This window comes from Chanodichthys erythropterus, chromosome 1, assembly GCF_024489055.1.
Source record: "Chanodichthys erythropterus isolate Z2021 chromosome 1, ASM2448905v1, whole genome shotgun sequence".
Lineage (NCBI taxonomy): Eukaryota > Metazoa > Chordata > Actinopteri > Cypriniformes > Xenocyprididae > Chanodichthys > Chanodichthys erythropterus.
In genome coordinates this window covers 10,175,936-10,194,348 of record NC_090221.1, presented here as the reverse complement: position 1 = coordinate 10,194,348, position 18,413 = coordinate 10,175,936, and the positions used below count along the sequence as shown (strand labels likewise).

Here is an 18,413-nt window from a genome sequence, read left to right as displayed (position 1 = left end):
TTGTCTACAACTTCTATACAAATATTACCTTTGCAAACCCTGTCTTACATAAACCTTTGTATAACTGCTTTATGTTTATTTATGTTGCATAGATTTATTTATGTTCTAGTACAGATAAACTGGTGAGTAAAAACTTGAATTTACTAGCAGAAGACATGGAAACAGCATATTAGGATGACACCTCAAGGCATTCCCATTACCAAAAATGCAAATATCCATTTGCTTAAAATATGCATCACTCATTAGACTAAAGTACACTTACACAAGCTTGCATAAGTGCAGTAAAAGTTGTATAAGTTTGCATTTCCTCCAACCAATCAGCATCATATAAGCGTGTGACACTGGCTAAATCACATAACAACATCACATGACACATCATTGCTTGGCTGCAGAGCAGGTTATTACTCAGCGGTTTGACAAACCTTTTTTTCCCGCTTTATCATTATCATTCCATTAATGCACATGTCTACACCCATCAACAGTTTATGTAATCTGGCTTGAACTGATGCTTGTAGTCTATTTTATTTATGTGAAAACACAAAAAAGCACAGTGAGTGATATGAAAATGAAAAGACCAGTAGATTTTTATTATTTCACACATACAGTTCTACTTCAATGACCATGTGAGCTGACCGCTGTGTTAAATGTCTGTAAGCGTTTGTGGTCTACTTGTTGACTTCCTGTGTTTTGTAACAAAAAGTTGAAGAACCTGCATTTCCTGAATAACAATAAAAACACAAATAATTTCTTAGACAGCTCAAGTCATCTCATCAATAATACTGCACATGGCAGCATCCTTGTCCCACACCTTGTCCTTCTTACAAGGTACATTCTTGTCCGTTTGTGCAACCATGCAGCTAGCACCTGTCACATCTACATCCATAGGCTCGGCTTTAAGTCTCGAGGCTCCAGCTGACCCTGCGCCACCAGCCTCTCCCATGCTGGAGCTGTTAGGTTGCGGCAAATCATCAGGCAGCGAAGCAAGACACCCCTGGATCATCTCCACCACCCGCTCCAGATGCTTCTGGAAACGCTCAGCCGTCTCTAGTCTCTGTCTCTTCTGAACCTCCATCATGACCCGAAGCGTCTCCCTGGCCTGGTGAGGACGGTACTCATTGATGAGGTGATGCATGTGGACAAACAGGAGTTTCAAGTCCTCCATCTTCTCCTCTCGCTTAATGCTGCCAGGGCTTTTGATGAGGATGTCTAGAAGGTCCAGAAAGTTGACCAGGATGGACATATTTAGTTTTTTCAGCTCTCTCTTGTGGTCAAACTGCATAGGGTGGAGGCGCTCGATGCCCTGGCTCTCCAATGGCCGAATAATGATGTCATCGCACTGGAAATGATTGCCAAACATCATGTAACTGTCTCGAATGGGAGGAGGGGGTTTGGGGGCCAGTCCCTTTCGCACATTCTCATCCGTGTACTCCTTGATGTACTGCATTGGAGGCGGTGGAAGAGCACTGACCTGCTGTGGCTCCCCCATTTTGTAAATCTACTCGAGAAAACAATCAAATGTAATTATTATATGGACTAGTAGCAATATCCAATACTGTTATTTATTAAAACTCTCCCTGGGAAGCAATCTACAGAAAAAAACAATCATTTATTATAAACAAAGTTCGCTTTGAATCAAATGATTTGCTTTCATAGATATATTAATGGCGAACAAACATATTTTTGGGCTTCTGAAATGCAGTAATAAAGAACCATAAACATATTTTATCAATACTGGTTTAGAAACAGCTAGCCGCTTACAAGCTAAATGCTACAGTTGACCGAATAAAAAACATATAAAGTATCGCAAAGCGTGACTCATTACAGATGTAATAAACACAAAAATACATACCGAAACTGCTGGCTTTATTGAACAAAAAGAGTGTCGGCTACGTAAACAGATTTTCAGTAAACATAAGCAAAGCTATCAAGTTCTCTTGCATGTCTCGATTCTCGTTTTCTTCAGGTCTAAACACAAATGGATGGCATTGGTACACAGTACGTTAGCAACGAGGTATTTCATTGGCCAAAGTCAGATTAGGGCGTGTCCAAAGTAAAGCGTATTCAATGAAATTATAGTTGTTTAATAAATATATGAGCAATCGATACAATTAATTAATAAATAATGTAAACGTTCGTAGTGGCCAATGACAAATTTATTCTGTGAGTTTTTGTTTTTTTCCTAATGGGCCGTTTGTGTAATACAGCCTGTCACACACTTAACATGACGTTCAACTCAAAAACAAATGTGCCCAAAAAAAAACATTTAAAACAATTGTAATATCTCGACATTTATAAATATGCTTAATTTACATTTATTAAAAAAAAAAAAAACTATGTATATTATTTTTTTAATTAGGATAATTATTTAGCTACAAAATGATGCTTTTTTTTTTTGTTCGTTTTTAGTTAGTCTGTTTGTTTGATCTCCTACTCATCTCTTAATGAATTTTATAAGCATTACTTAATAAACCTCAGCTACTTAAAACACTAAGCACCAAAAAAAAAAAAAAAAAAAAAAAACAATTAAAAAAAAAATAATAATTTAATTTGTGTCTCCTTACATCAATTCCTGCCGACTCCTCAACTCATGATGACCACTGGAGGTGCCACAAAATATAATGTTACGTCTTCCACAATATTCAGTTGCACATGCCAAAATCTGCCACATGACACAAGTTTTAGTGGTTGGTATTATGCCACAGCACTGGCGAATTAATGTTAAAACCACCATTAATAGATCAAAGCTCTGAAAGAAGGTGATTTTTAGTTTTTTATATATCTCCTGTTCATTCTTTCTGTCTTTTTTTCTTGTTTATTATTGTGTTGTATAAAAATTATAATAAATGAATACAAATAAATAAATGAAATATTATGCACTAAAATGTTTGTGGAATTTTTATTAGAAGGAAAGCTGATATTGTTTTTTGGTTGGATTAAATAGTAATAATAGACATATACTGTATGATGACATATAGATATGTTTCACTATTTTGAGATTATATTGATAAAAATGATATTGATAAAAAAAAATGGTCAGGCTCATGCACCTCTTTCAGGAAATCAAATAACTCAGCAAAACAGCATCAGATAGAAAAATTAAAAAAAAAAAAAAAAAAAAATGCTACCAGTAAATGTGTTGGAAATTTGTATATTTTCTTCATTTTTAACCCACCCACGCACACACACACACAAAACTAAAAACAAATAGTCGCATTTCATTTTGTGCTCTGTTTTAGCCGGATGCATATAGTAGTAATTAAGTTATTTTTTATATGACTGTCATTTTCACATATGCAGTTTCCTTATTACTGTTTTTCACAATTATATTAAACCCCATTCTCTGAACAAATTCTCAAAGGCCTACTGTAAACCTATTTGTCAAATAAATAACTCATAAACAAGTTTTTGCAAATCTTACATTCGTTTTGCAAAATTGTTGCAAAACAGTAAACACAAGCAGCAAAAGTTAAACACAGCTACAAGACAGTTGTCATTGTTGAAACACAACGGCTCAAAATTGTTCACACTTTTTTCTAATAATGTGATCAATCCAACTGTACAAAATATCAGCCAGTTCAGAGTGCACAGGTGACATACAGGTGCACTGAATGGTGATCAGATACAATAGATGGAAACAATCTGAGAAGGAGAGGAGGAAGAGTGTACGAGGAGGAGGAAGAGAAAGAAGTGTTGTCAAGGCTGGATCTGGCACACCAGAGAGTTTTTTCCTTTACCTGGCAAGAGACAACATTGTGATATGGAAAAACTCCTCAGGCTGGACCCAACATGAAGACGAGATGCTGAGGCTGAATGAATCTCTCAATGACCTTGATTTAGCAGTTGCACAACTTTAACATGCTTTTCATTTAGAGTTTGACTTTTTGGGCTCTTTCAGTTGGATTACCGTATTTTTACAGTATAAGTTCTGAATACAGACATCAATATTGAATACAAGTATAAACATTTTAATGCTCAAAAAAATGCTAAATTTGTTTACTGTATATACATTTTTTCTGTAACTTTATACTCTGGATGTTGTGTCCTCCTTAATGAATGATCTGTGTATAGTGTTTATATGGGTAATGGCTGGCTGTGTGGATCATCTGAAAGCTTTGCTTGATTTTGAGTACAGGTGAAATGCTTTTGAGCTGATTGTTTGATTTTGCCAGAAGAGTCAGGGGTTTTGTAATTTCAAGATTTTGTGTTTAATGTTGTGAGAAAACTGGTGATTGTTTCAAGAAATGCGTCTTAGCAATTGTGAAAACCTGTAATGTTTGTGGTTAGAAAATTTTCAACTTCTACCTGTGATGTCAAGTTTCAAATTTATATGTCTGTTCTCAAAATTATTAACACTTTTTTTTTTTTTTTTTTTCAGTCTCTTCTGTCTCCATGAGGGAATTTAAGCAAAAATGTTCAGGCGAATCCCTCCATTTCATGTTCAGGCTTTGTTTACATTGATGTTACAAATATTTCCACAAAGACAGTAAAAATTTAAATTACCTACACTGTAATATTATAAGGAAGACAGCTTAATAAACATTCTAATTAATGTCTCAAAGAAAAAAATAAAATGTTTTGTAAAGGGTACTATTAGGTGTATGTCATGAGATAAAATATCTTTCACTCAAAATAAAAAACAACAGAAGTCAATGCAAAGTCCCCTATGAGGTGTGTGTGAAAGAGTGGGAACGAAGGGGGAGAAACAGTGTGTGTGTGTGTGTGTGTGTGTGTGTGTGTGTGTGTGTGTGTACAGATTTATATTACATTGTGGGGACCAAATGGTATCCACAAGGATAGTAAAACCTGTGATCACCTATAAATTGTGGGGACCAGCCAGCAGTCCCCATGGGGGAAATTGATTAATAGACATACTAAATGATGTTTTTTTTTGAAAATGTAAAAACAGAAAAGTTTTCTGTGATGGGTAGGTTTAGGGGTAGGGTTAGTGTAGGGGGATAAAATGTACAGTTTGTACAGTATAAAAACCATTACGTCTATGGAGAGTCCCTACAAGGATAGTGAACCAAGCAGTGTGTGTGTGTGTGTGTGTGTGCATGTGTGTGTGTGTGTGAGTGTGCGTCGGTGTCTGTGTGCATGCATGTAATTGCTTGAGAGTTTGTCTTGTGCAGTCTACCTCAGGAAGTGGTTTACCTAGTATCGACTCCGGAAACCTATTCTACATCAGTATAAGCTCTACTGGTGTATAACAGGGATTGGCACACATCATTCGCCATGAGTCAACCTTCCATGTGGTAGTTAAATATCGGACTTTCACCATGTACCCAAGGGTCATCCTAAAGGAAACACTGTTCAAGAAATCACAGCAAAAGAGAAGAACTTCACCTTGCAATTACAAAGAGAGGATTTTCATTTTAAACACACAGGATCTGACATATTTTGAACATCGTCCTGGGGTATGTATTCACACCAGACTTATATTTGCAAATATAAAAGTTACTTTTTCACTTTTTTAAAATGAGTTAAGAAAATGTCTGTGATGAACATATCATTTGTTTTTATATCACCTTAGAAAAAGCTAACTCAAAAAGGCTGTATTGAACTGTCTCATATCAAGTGTGTGGAGATTGTACGCAGTGATGTTCCCATTCCCTGTGATTACAAGTACCCTTTCCAGGTGAGAATTATGCGGATTGTTGCTTATAATGTCTTTGTGCCTGTAAATATTACCTGTAAAATGAACTTTTTGCTTTACATTGCTTAAAGGTTTTGTTTGTTTATTTCTTTGTTAATGTTTGTTCACAGATTGCCCATGACAGCTACTATCTGTATGTGTTTGCTCCAGACAACGACTGCAGGTTAAAATGGGTCAAAGCTCTGAAAGAAGGTAAGCAGCTGTTACAGAAAGTGATACACACCCTAGAAAAAATAAGTGTTTTCAATGTAGAGTGAAATATTTTTAAAACATATGTCAATGTACTTTATCTTTTGTATTTTATGTTATTTCTTCAACCTATGAAGCGACACAAAATAACAACTTGTTTCTGAAGTACCATCCTGACTTCTGGATAGAAGGGAAATGGAGATGTTGTCTTCAGACAGAGAAGCTGGCGGCGGGATGCAGTGAATACTATCCCAATGGAGGTGCAAACTCATTTATGTTCTGCAGTATATAAAACAGATGCTCAGTTTAAATCACATCACTTAACTGTCACTCCACCATGACCATAACCATAGTTTTCATAGTTGTTTCATTTGATCCCACAGCCAAACCTCTTCCTCCAACTCCAGATCCAATGGTTTGTCATTCAATCTCTGTTTTCTGTTCCTGATTTTCATGCTTATGTATGGCACATTTTAGACTTAATTGCCCAGTTTAACAGACAAGGTTTAAACCTCGTCCCAGACTAAATTGCATATTTGAGCTGTCTTAACTGAAAACAACTTGCACGGGCATTTTTGTCTCAAGACGTACATCAGTAATGCTTTTTTTAAGGCACCTTTTAAAAAGCTACTTAAAAAGCTATACTCTAATCCCAGTCTGTGAAACCAGGCCAATATGTTTTATTTATCTTTAGGTTAAAATTGTTAAATTTGCTTTAAATGTTTGCGATTATTAAAATGTTTCTGTTATTTTTGCTGTTCAAATGCTTCAGGAGAGTGTTTGGATGAGAAGATGTAAATCGAGCTGTCTGTATTTATCCTCTAGCGACGATCTTCAGATCCAGAGGACAGGATTGTTGTGGCTTTGAGGAATTTCAGCCCTGTAGAAGACACAGACCTGCCTCTACATAAAGATGAGGAGTATTTTATTGTAGACTGTACTGAACCGAACTGGTGGACTGTGAGGGACAAAGATGGGTAAATATTTAAAAAATGTTTGCAGTATCGTAAGTTAGATTTAGCATAATGCCTTGTAAAAGAATTCCTTCACTGTCAAGTCCGAAGTTTGACACATTACAAAAACATATAAATTAATACTTTTTTTATTTTGCCAAATGAGATCATTAAAGAAAATGCCACACCCTTTGGACTCGCCGTCATGAATGAGGCACAAAAAACATGAGATAAATAGATAGATAAATAGATGTGAACCAGTTCAACATTCAAGATCAGTTCCTATACAAAAAAAAGGTTTGAACATTTACAATAGGGTATTTAAAATAATTACAAGAATGTATTATTGCGTAATTTACATAGCATTATTCGCAATGTATGATGAAATGCAGTGTAAAAATCTTTAAATAACTTAAAAAAGTAAGTTACCTGGTTCCCTTTAAAAGTTGAGATAATACAGTGAAGGTGATTGGTTTAATCAACAGAAACTCAAAATATTATGTTATCTGAACCAGTAATTATTTAAGTTTATTTGACAAAAGAAAAAAATTTAGTGATAACAAATCAGGAAAATATTTTTTTACAGTGTAGTATTATTTACATGATATTCAGCAGTTAACTAATTTGAGAAGCTTTATTTAGAATTTAACTAACTCACAGGACTGTGAAAATGATATATAAAGAACAAAAAAAAATGTAAAAAAGCATGGTGTTTCGTTCTACACAGTAAAAAATCAAAAGTTGAGAAAACATAAAAGTTTAAGGCAACAAACTTCAGCAGATTTTTGAGTTTTCTCAACTTGTTGTATTCAGTTTATATAACAAAAAGTTGAGAAAACTCAAAACCTCCTAAAAAATCAAGTTGAGAAAACTCAGAAATCTGCTGAAGTTTGTTGCCCTTAAACTTTTAAGTTTTCTCAACTGATTTTTTACATTGTAGTGTATAAACTGTAAGAGACAAGACCCCCGTGCAATTCTTTGCATTTGAAAAGGAACAAGGAACCGTGAAACAATAACAGTCCTTGAAGGAAAATTGTGTAATTTCTTTTTTTATAGCAATACCTCATGATGTTGCCATAATAACAAAACACTCATAAACCTATGAGTCATCACCTATAAGCTAGAAAAAAAAAAAATGTTGAGTCAAGAAGGACAGAATTGTGAGGGAAAACAATGTTTTTAAATTAAAACTCAGAGGAAGGAAATGTAAGGTTGGGAAATCTTTTGCAAGTAAAATTTTTGTGCTCTTTTCTCTCCTGTTACAGAAACGTTGGCTCAGTGCCGTGCATATATATTGCAGAAAAAATATCAAACAACATTGAGAAATTTGAGTAAGTTCTGTATGTTACAGAATAAAACTTTTTCAAGTATAAAATTTAATAAAAGATCTAAGATCATAATCAAAGCTTGATCAAGCACACAGTAATGCTTTCTGGTTTTACAGATGGTACAATAAGGACGTAACTCGAACAGACGCAGAGGAGTTACTCATGAGAGAGGTAAGGCAACCAACAACAGTCAAATGATGTTTATAATATCAGTTAACCCTCTGGTGGTCTTCGGTCATTTCTGACAAAAAAAAAAAAAGTTGTACGTTAGATTTTTTTTACTTTATCAGAATGGCATGAAACTTGGAAAAGGTGTTTCACAAAAAATCATGGATATGATTTGAAAAGGTCACACTTAAAAAAAAAAAAAAGTCACTAATCCTAGTGGTCAAAAATGACTGCATTGGAAATAAATGGGAAACAAATTTCATCTAGTGGAAACTTTTGGTACTGCGCCCAAACAAAATCTTACTGAAAGCTAATTTTTTGAGATTTCAAGCTCAAATTTGAAACTTAACTTCTTTAGATTAATTTTATTGCCGTTTTAGAGTAAAATGTGTATTTTTCTTAACAATTCAGATAAAATTCTATAACTTTTTTGTTCACTTTTTAAACTTTTTTTCAAGCATTAAAGATTTATGACAGTTTAAAGGTGCCCAAGAATGCTTTTTCACAAGATGTAATATAAGTCTAAGGTGTCTCCTGAATGTGTCTGTGAAGTTTCAGCTCAAAATACCCCATAGATTTTTTTAAATACATTTTTTTATCTGCCTATTTTGGGGCATCATTAACTATACACTGATTTTGGCAGCGCGCCGCCCCTTTAATTCACCTGCTCCCTGCCACACGAGCTCTCGACTATATTACAGTGCATTTACAAAGTTCACACAGCTAATATAACAATCAAATGGATCTTTACAAGATGTTCGTCATGCATGCTGTATGCATGCTTCGAATTATGTGAGTAAAGTATTTATTTTGATGTTTTTGTTTGATTCTGTATGAGTTTGAGGCTATGCTCTGTGGCTAACGGATAATGCTACACTGTTGGAGAGATTTATAAAGAATGAAGTTGTGTTTATGAATTATACAGACTGCAAGTGTTTAAAAATCAAAATAGCGACGGCTCTTGTCTCCGTGAATACAGTAAGAAACGATGGTAACTGTAACCACATTTAACAGTACATTAGCAACATGCTAATGAAACATTTAGAAAGACAATTTACAAATATCACTAAAAATATCATGCTATCATGGATCATGTCAGTTATTATTGCTCCATCTGCCATTTTTCGCTGTTGTTCTTGCTGGCTTACTTTGTCTGTGCACAGATCCAGACGTTAATACTGCCTTTCCTTGTCTAATGCCTCGAACATGGGCTGGCATATATGCAAATATTGGGGTCATACATATTAATGATCCCGACTGTTACGTAACAGTCGGTGTTATGTTGAGATCCGCGTGTTTTAAACAAATGAGATTTACATAAGAAGGAGGAAGCAATGGGGTTTGAAAATGTATGTCTTTTCCATGTACTGAACTCTTGTTATTTAACTATGCTGAGGTAAATTAAAATTTTGATTCTAGGGCACCTTTAAGGGGAGAATTTTCCGGTCTATGCTCAAAAACTGAATAACCATTACAAAAAAAAATCCCCTAAAAATAAAAAACACTAAATAGAAAACATTACCAAAATACAATATAGTACATTAATTTCATTGAAATAAAATAATCATGTCATTTTTGACTGCCATGTGAAAAGCACCAGAAGGTTGATGTTTCCATATAGTCAGATAACAGTAAGCTTTAACTTTGTTAAACACTTAGTCAAAATCTGCACATCACTTCAGTACATTTTCACAGTTTTTTGGGCATTGCAGAAAGTTGGGGGTATTTGCAAACCTGCAAGAGCAACATCTGCAGACGGTGCAGGCAAAAGCGTGCATAGTTCAAACAGAAATCTACAGCCCTTAAACCAGAATGTGGCTGCTGTGTTTCCTGTCATGATGATCGTATTTGTTATGTTTTAAATATGATAGGAGATTCAGACATACAGTACATGTGAGGGTTGAACCAGTTCATGTATGTCCTAATTATTATCAGTAACTAGCGATAGGGACTAACTGTCCCTGAGCATCAGTACAACACATACATGGACACATTTATCTATATCACTTTGTCATAATGAAACAAAAATCATATTTCTATGTATGCTTTCTCATTAATGGTAATCATATTGGCCAGGATTGACATGAATATGAATTTATGGTTAACATTATAAGTTTCATTTACAGAACAAGGACGGGGGGTTCATGGTTCGTGACTCTAAACATCCAGGTGTATACACCGTGTCAATATTTTCCAGAGTTTCAGGGTAAACATTTCACAATGAAATCAATGTTACTTACAAATCAATATTTGATCTTAAATTGGTGTTCTAACGTTTTTTGACGAATGTCACTCATCTGCAGGTCTAATGGAGAGAAGTATCCCCTAGTTAAGCACTACCAGATCAAAGTACAGAAAGAAGGTGAAAAGGTCATGTATTTCTTAGCTGAGAAATACCTGTTCTCAAGCATTCCAGAGCTCATCCGCTATCACCAACACAATCCAGCAGGTAAGTTAAGAAACAAACTTTACTTGCTCTTACACTGCATGCCATTATGTTGAATAGTGTTCAGGCTATTAGCTGCCTCATGCTGTTTCTTGTAACAGACACTGTTACAAAAACTGAAAGTCTTTTCAAATCTGAAAGTTACACCTCAATGAATTGATAAAGCTTCAGATCTTTTTTTCAATTGCTTGCTCAGAATTGTGAGATAAAAAGTCACAATTAACTTTTTACCTACTTTTTTATTATGGAAAAAGTGGCAGGGAAAAAGCTTCCATAGTAAGCAAAGGCCGTGTATGTTGGATTTGTTGTTGATCAGTGGCACCAATTTTATGTTTTCATTTCAGTAAAAGCTTCATGTAATGCTTTTACTAAAATGATTCCAGTACTTCTGTTTGATGCATACGTAGAATATGCAGTCTGCGAAGGGCACCGACTAAGGGGGCGCCATCAATATCCCACCCCACCCCCAGAAAGCGATTTCAACCAAGGGGGCAACTGAAGCTCTGTACAGGGGACTCATTTGACCAGTGGCTGAGCAATTCTGTTGCTTTCTATTTTTTTTCTACTATACATTATATAAAGTATGCCTCATTCACTTTTAGATTGTATGTTGCCAAGAATGCACACATTCAACGCTCAAACAAAAATATAGAATGGCTTTTTGTAAAAGGAAACTGAATTGATTTCATATTGTCTGCATGTAGAACTCAAACATGACAAGTAATGCAGTTTTCATAATGCCATCAATTGTTAGTATTTTGACAGTCTATGTGCTATGATTGACTATGGATAGAAAACTAGTGCTTGTGTTTTGACAGAATGATTCAATTTTGAGTCAGGTTTGCTGTTTTGATAGAGTTAGTATATGTGAAAAAGGTTTTTAGCATTTTGAAATGTAGATGTATTTATTTAACAAATTGTGGCTTTGGTTACTATTTGGCCAATTGTTTGATTGTAGGTGTGTTCCTGTGTTAAGAGTTTAGACGTGTTAAGTGTTGTAAACGCTTGTTAGCAATCGTAAAAAAAATGTAATGTGAATGTCAATTCTATCATTAAGCTGAAAAAGATTGCATATGTACCTTCTCTTTCTCCTATGCTTGTTTTTGTGACAGGTTTAATAACAAGATTGAGGCATTGTGTATCTAAAAATGTTCCAAACTCTTCAAGGATCAAGGAGTTGTCTTCAGGTAAAATTCCAGCTGTCAAGTAAAATTAACTTAAATTTCATAATTTGAATACAGTGTGCATATACCACCAGTACAATATTTTGAATACTTTTTATTCAACAGGATGCATTAAAATTATCAAAATGACAGCACAGATATTTAAAATATGTTATAAAATATTTCTACTTCAAATAAATGCTGTTCCTTTGAATTTTCTATTCACCAAAGAATCTTGAAAAAAATGTTGCACGATTTCCACAAAAATATTAAGCAGCACAACTGTTTTCAACATTGATAATAATAATCAAGAAATGTTTCTTGAGCAGCAAATCAGCATATTAGAATGATTTCTATAGATCATGTGACACAGATGACTGATGCTGAAAATTCAGCTTTGTCATCAAAGGAATATATTACAGTTTAAAATATAAAACAGTTATTTTACATTCTAATACTATTTCACAATATTATAGTTTTTACTGTATTTTTGATTAAATTAATGCAGCCTTGGTGAGCATAAGAGTCATCTTAAAAAAACATCTTACCGACTTCAAACTTTGAAATGTATTGTTTGTTGATACACACACACACACACATATATATATCTTTTACAGATAAATGGGAGATTCACCCTGATGAACTGATATTAAGTGAGGAACTGGGCAGCGGGCAGTTTGGTTTGGTCTGGAAGGGAAGCTGGCATGACCGGCAGGTGGCAGTTAAGACCGTCCGTGAGGGTTTCATGTCAGAGGAAGAATTTAAAGAGGAAGCACAAGTTATGATGTGAGTAACTCATGCTGCATGTTTCAAAAGACATGACTATGTATGGATCTGAAGCGCAGCGTGAGAAAATATCATGAATTTATTGCTCCCTCATTGTCTCCCTCCACAGGAAACTGTCCCACGATAAACTGGTCCAGTTGTATGGTGTGGTCACTCAGCGCTCACCCATCTATCTGGTATTTGAATTCATGGAGAATGGCTGCCTAACAGACTACTTACGTGCCAAAAAAGGCAGTCATTCCCAGCAGGCCCTCCTGGCGATGTGTTTGGATGTAAGTGAGGGGATGGCCTACCTGGAGAACTCCAACTTCATCCACAGAGATTTGGTAGGTGTAAACAGGGTCTTTAAACGATTAGTTCACTTCAGAATTGAAATTTCCTGATAATTTACTCACCCCCATGTCATCCAAGATGTTTATGTCTTTCTTTCTTCAGTCAAAAAGAAAACATTCCAGGATTTTTCTCCATATAGTGGACTTCAACAGTTACCAACGGGTTTAAAGTTTAAATGCAGCTTCAAAGGGCTCTACACAATCCCAGCCGAGGAATAAGGGTCTTATCTAGCAAAATGATTGGTCCTTTTTTTAAAAAAATTTAAATTATATAGATTTTAACCACAAATGCTCATCTTGCACTAGCTCTGTGATGTGCCACACATTACATAATCATGTTGGAAAGATCACATGTAATGAAGTCCACTATATGGAAAAAAAAATCCTGGAATGTTTTTCTCAAAAATATTAATTTCTTTTCGACTGAAGAAATAAAGACATAAACATCTTGGATGACATGGGGTGAGTAAATTATCAGGAAATTTGAATTCTGACGTGAACTAATCCTTTAATGAGTCAATTTCTTGCATTATTGAGACAAGCTTATGTGCATTGGTTCTTGCTTTTTTAAACAGGCTGCAAGGAACTGTTTGGTTTCTATTGATAATGTGGTGAAGATAGCAGATTTTGGAATGACAAGGTGAGTAGCTGTGCCTCAGTATTTCAGAGACCCATGTAAGACTTCAGTGAAATGGAACATTCCCACCTGTATCTGCAGGTTTGTCCTAGATGACCAATACACCAGTTCTTTTGGGTCCAAATTCCCAGTCAGGTGGTCTTCTCCAGAGGTGATCAAATTCGGGAAGTACAGCAGCAAATCAGATGTGTGGTCATTTGGTGAGTCCATACTCTTTCACTAAAACAATATTTAACAGAGAAAAAAATCAGGTAGTTGCAAAAGGCAGATTTTAAATGAATCACCCACCTTCATCCACATATTTTAGGTTATCTAAATATTCATTGACGTTCCCTTTGTAGGTGTGCTAATGTGGGAGGTGTACAGTGAGGGACGTGTGCCCTATGACAACCGTAGTAATGCAGAAGTAGTGGAAGCCCTAAATGCAGGAATACGGCTCCTGAAACCCCGTCTCTGTCCAAAGAGTGTGTATGAGTTAATGCAGTGGAGCTGGAAAGAGGTGAGTCCACCACAAACAGCATCATGAGCTTGCGAATGATCTCAACAAACTATCCCTTGAATATAAATAAAATATAACGTCATGGTTGTTTTACTGAGAAATCCTGTTCTCGTGAATAGGGCCCTCTGGGGAAGTTAGTCAAGTTCCCATTTTGCTTCAACATTTTTTTTCTTTCACAGTTTTAAATGTGTATTATATAGAGTATTTTTGATGTAAACATTCTTATTGTGTTTCCTTTGTGATATCAGCAGGTGATATTTCTGTGTCCGGATCTTTTTATTCAGTTATTTGCCATTATTGCCACAGCCACCTAAACACAACAATGTTTGTTTTACAGAAACCTGACGATCGACCCGCGTTTGCTCTGCTCTTGCATGAACTGGCCTGCCTTGATCAAGAACCTTGATCCTGATCACACCTTTCCCTTTGAATTAAAGTGACAGTTCACTCAAAAATGAACATTTTGTGATATTAATCACCCTTGTATCATTTCAAACCTGTACACAGTTTTTTTTAGATATAAAAAGGTTCATTTTGAAGAATCTTTGGTCAATCATATTGACCAGATATGAAAAAAAAAAAAGGCACTATAAAAGTATCATGGTGCATATAACTTGTGACGATATGATTTTGGGAGTTCTGAAGCAATATGATATCTTTGTGTGAGGAAAAGACCAAAAATTAAATCATTAAAAACGTAAATGTGCTTTCCGCTGCAGCTTCACAGATCAAATTTTTCAAAATTCTTATAGGTTCAAAATTTTTTACTTTAGTGTTCAGCAGGTTTGGGATGGCATGAGGGCGAGTAAGTAATGACAATTTAATATTGGGGTGAATTATCCCTGTAAATGAAAATACTGTATATTGTACAAATCACATATTGTATTTATTTGTATATTTTATTTATTTCACAGATTTCTTATTTTCTTATTTCCTGTGTTTAAATACATGCATGACTTCTGCAAACACAATTCTGTCCTTTAGGAGGCACACATGAGCCATGTTTTTTTCATCCACCAGTAAAAATGTTGCTTATTATTAGTTTATTGCTGTTGCATATTCAACAAAATGTCACATTTACATCTTTGTACTGATTCTGTCATTGGTGCTTTCCTTTGTTTGCATAAGGTCATTTTCACAAGTTATTTCACAATAAACTCAATTTCTTAAATTAAGTAAAAGTTAGTAATACTCTATTTGAGCTGAAGTGTTCATGAAATTGAATTATATTAAAAGTATTTCACTATACAAGTCTACAGACTGTTTATTATAACTGGCATACATATGAGCACATGATGCAGACCTGCTGTTCCTGCTGATTGGTCCATAGTGTCACAAATGCCTTCACTGGTTACTGTGACAACGGCACTGAATAGAAACACTCCAGCATGCCAGTGCTCACTATGCAGCCTGGGGACATAGGCATTAAATAAGAGCATATTTATTTAATGTGCTTCTTTTTTTATGAAACAAATGCAATCATAAAGGGTTGTAACTAAAATTCACAAGGCCTAGGCTCAGGACTTACTCTTCCCTGAGTCAAGTGCATAGACCATAAAGCAAGGGTTTTCAATATTTTAGATGACACGGACCCCACATTATCATCCTTTTGCGAGGAACCCCGATCCTAAAATTTGGAACGCATTTAGTTCTTGTATAAAAAGAGCCGATTTATACTGTATACTATTCATTTATTCATTTTCATCTTTATGATCATTATTGAATTATTTTTCTCTAAACCAGTGGTTCTCATTCTTTTTGATTCGCAGGCTCCCTGTTGTCCGACACAATACAGACGGTATGCACGTGACGTCACCGTCGACTGTTAGGACTGTGGTTACGCACGCTGAGTGGCAAAAGACTGAGCAGCAGGATTGGTTTTCAGCGTGAATGTCGCGAAAAACACACAAAACACATTCAAAACGGGAAAGAGCTTTGCGGCTGACTGTACAAATAGATTTGACACAAACCCTGGGGTATATATTTAAAAACTAGAGAAAGCAACAGAAAAAGAAGCAAATGGGTCCCTGCAATTCACAGAAACAGCTGGACTCCAGCAGAGAAACATGGATTCGCAGTTATCATTTTGTGTCGAATTGTTGGATTTTGAGGTAAAATCATACCTTATATATTGTATTGTTATATATTATGTTGACGACTCATCAATTAAATATTTTCCATCTTATATTATGCATAATTGGGTGTTTTTAAATAAACAACACCGCCAAAATCTATACTATAAAACTATATATGTTTTAGGGTTGGACAATATGACGATATAAAATTGATATAAGTGATTAAGTAGATTACCGATATTGTAGTTATATAAAATATTCTCAGCCAGATTTGCTTTATGTATTTCCCCGGCGTCAAATCAGGCACATATAAATGTCAGGAAACACGACTCCTGATTTGACAAGTTGTAAGAAACACTTTCTAGTCCAACCTTTAGGGTAATTTTACTCGCGTTTTCGCCGTTTCTCCTATTAATCCAGTTACGCAGAAGGTTCTTTTGCCACTCAGTCCAGCTGAGGGAGCACGTTTTCGGCGGGAAAGTGACGTCGATGCATAACCTCTATTCGAAGGCCCCCCTCCATATTTCTGCTGTGATTATGACAAAGCTGCTTGTATTAATTGATTTAATGTTTGCTGTTGGTTAATTAAAGGGTTATGTCACCCAAAAATGAAAATTCTGTCATTTATTACTTACCCTCATGCCGTTCCACACACGTAAGACCTTCGTTTATCTTCGGAACACAAATTAAGATATCTTAGTTGAAATCCGATGTCTCCGTGAGGCCTCCAGCAATGACATTTCCTCTCTCAAGATCCATTAATGTACTAAAAACATATTTAAATCGTTTCATGTGAGTACAGTGGTTCAATATTAATATTATAAAGCGACAAGAATATTTTTGGTGCACCAAAAATAACAAAATAACGACTTATTTAGTGATGGCCGATTTCAAAACAATGCTTCGTGGAGCATAAACGAATCAGTGTGTCGAATCATGATTCAGATCGAGTGTCAAACTGCCAACGGCTAAAATCACGTGACTTTGGCGCTCCGAACAGCAGATTTGATTCACTGTGCTCCGATGCTTCCTGAAGCAGTGTTTTGAAATCGGCCATCACTAAATAAGTCGTTATTTTGTTATGTTTGGCGCTCCAAAAATATTCTCGTCGCTTTATAATATTAATATTGAACCACTGTACTCACATGAACCGAATTAAATATGTTTTCAGGACCTTTATGGATCTTGAGAGAGGAAATGACATCCTATGGAGGCCTCACGGAGCCATCGGATTTTAACTAAAATATCTTAATGTGTATTCCAAAGATTAACGAAGATCTTACGGATGTGGAATGGCATGAGCGTAAGTAATAAATGACAGAATTTTCATTTTTGGGTGAACTAACCCTTTAAATGTATAAAATGAAAAACAGTAATAACAAATTTATTTTTGTTATTTGCTGATGTTCTAGTGGGCCCTGGCCCTCTGGTTGAGAAACACTGCTCTATACTTTACCATGGGCCCCTAGCACTCCCTTGCGGGTCCACGGAGCCCAGTTTGAAAACCCCCGTAAAGGACCTGAGTAGGGGCCCTTCATCCTAGAGCCTGGGATGAGTTATTTATTTAAAATGTATTATCAGTTCTATATTATTTGTCTCTTTATAATCCTATAAACTTAAACCAATTAACATATATTCCAATAAACATCATTGTTCATGACATAATATAAATCGACCACAGCAACAGTGCTAAGTGGGTCAGAAGTAGCAGTCAATTCATATTTATGACCATGCTTGTTTAAAATGACCATGCTTGTTCATGATCATACTAAAATGAACAGGCCAACCTAAATCGACGAATTCTAAAAATCGAGTATGTAAACTGATGACTCACACCAGAGATGCTGTTTTAAATGGGTGCCTGTCTCTTTAAGAGCATGCACTTGCAGCCATTTTCTGCTCTTTGTGTGGGGTGGATTAGCGGATAGAGACCGAACCCACAGCATCAATTCTACTACACCGAGCAAACGCTATTTCACACTGTTTCTCCCCACTTTGCACTGACCGCCCGTTAGTTTAAGAGCGGACATGCAATTAGCAGGTATGTACATGAGATTATTTTAATGAATTACAGAGATGAGAGCGTTCGCTCGACGGAGCGCGAGAGATGATGACACCAACCTGCGCCTGTAACGTTATTTCCCGAGCAGGATGCTCAGTCATATTTTTACAACGAAAACGGCT

General features: G+C 35.6%; 3 protein-coding genes across 3 annotated transcripts in view; 2 read left to right on the top strand and 1 right to left on the bottom strand.

Moving 5' to 3' along the window:
- Window positions 1-317: 317 nt before the first annotated feature.
- Window positions 318-2,219, bottom strand: med7 (mediator complex subunit 7). Its single transcript, XM_067376638.1, has 2 exons — window positions 1,850-2,219; window positions 318-1,495 (listed from the first exon to the last, which is right to left on the bottom strand). Exon 2 carries the CDS (start codon window positions 1,484-1,486, stop codon window positions 758-760), a length of 729 nt encoding a protein of 242 aa, XP_067232739.1. The 5' UTR covers window positions 1,487-1,495; window positions 1,850-2,219; the 3' UTR covers window positions 318-757.
- Window positions 2,220-4,625: 2,406 nt separating this feature from the next.
- On the top strand, window positions 4,626-15,358 carry itk (IL2 inducible T cell kinase). The gene is made up of 17 exons (XM_067387577.1): window positions 4,626-5,414; window positions 5,531-5,635; window positions 5,764-5,845; window positions 5,980-6,102; window positions 6,226-6,257; window positions 6,668-6,819; window positions 8,061-8,126; window positions 8,240-8,294; window positions 10,418-10,497; window positions 10,595-10,740; window positions 11,850-11,924; window positions 12,518-12,686; window positions 12,796-13,012; window positions 13,594-13,658; window positions 13,737-13,855; window positions 13,997-14,154; window positions 14,492-15,358. Exons 1-17 carry the CDS (start codon window positions 5,277-5,279, stop codon window positions 14,558-14,560), a joined length of 1,851 nt encoding a protein of 616 aa, XP_067243678.1. The 5' UTR covers window positions 4,626-5,276; the 3' UTR covers window positions 14,561-15,358.
- Window positions 15,359-18,132: 2,774 nt separating this feature from the next.
- The window catches only part of cyfip2 (cytoplasmic FMR1 interacting protein 2), a 35,868-nt gene continuing 35,587 nt past the window's right edge, over window positions 18,133-18,413 (top strand). The window contains exon 1 of the mRNA XM_067387565.1: window positions 18,133-18,270. The gene's annotated coding sequence lies outside the window, so the exon portion shown is untranslated. The remainder of the gene's footprint in view (window positions 18,271-18,413) is intronic.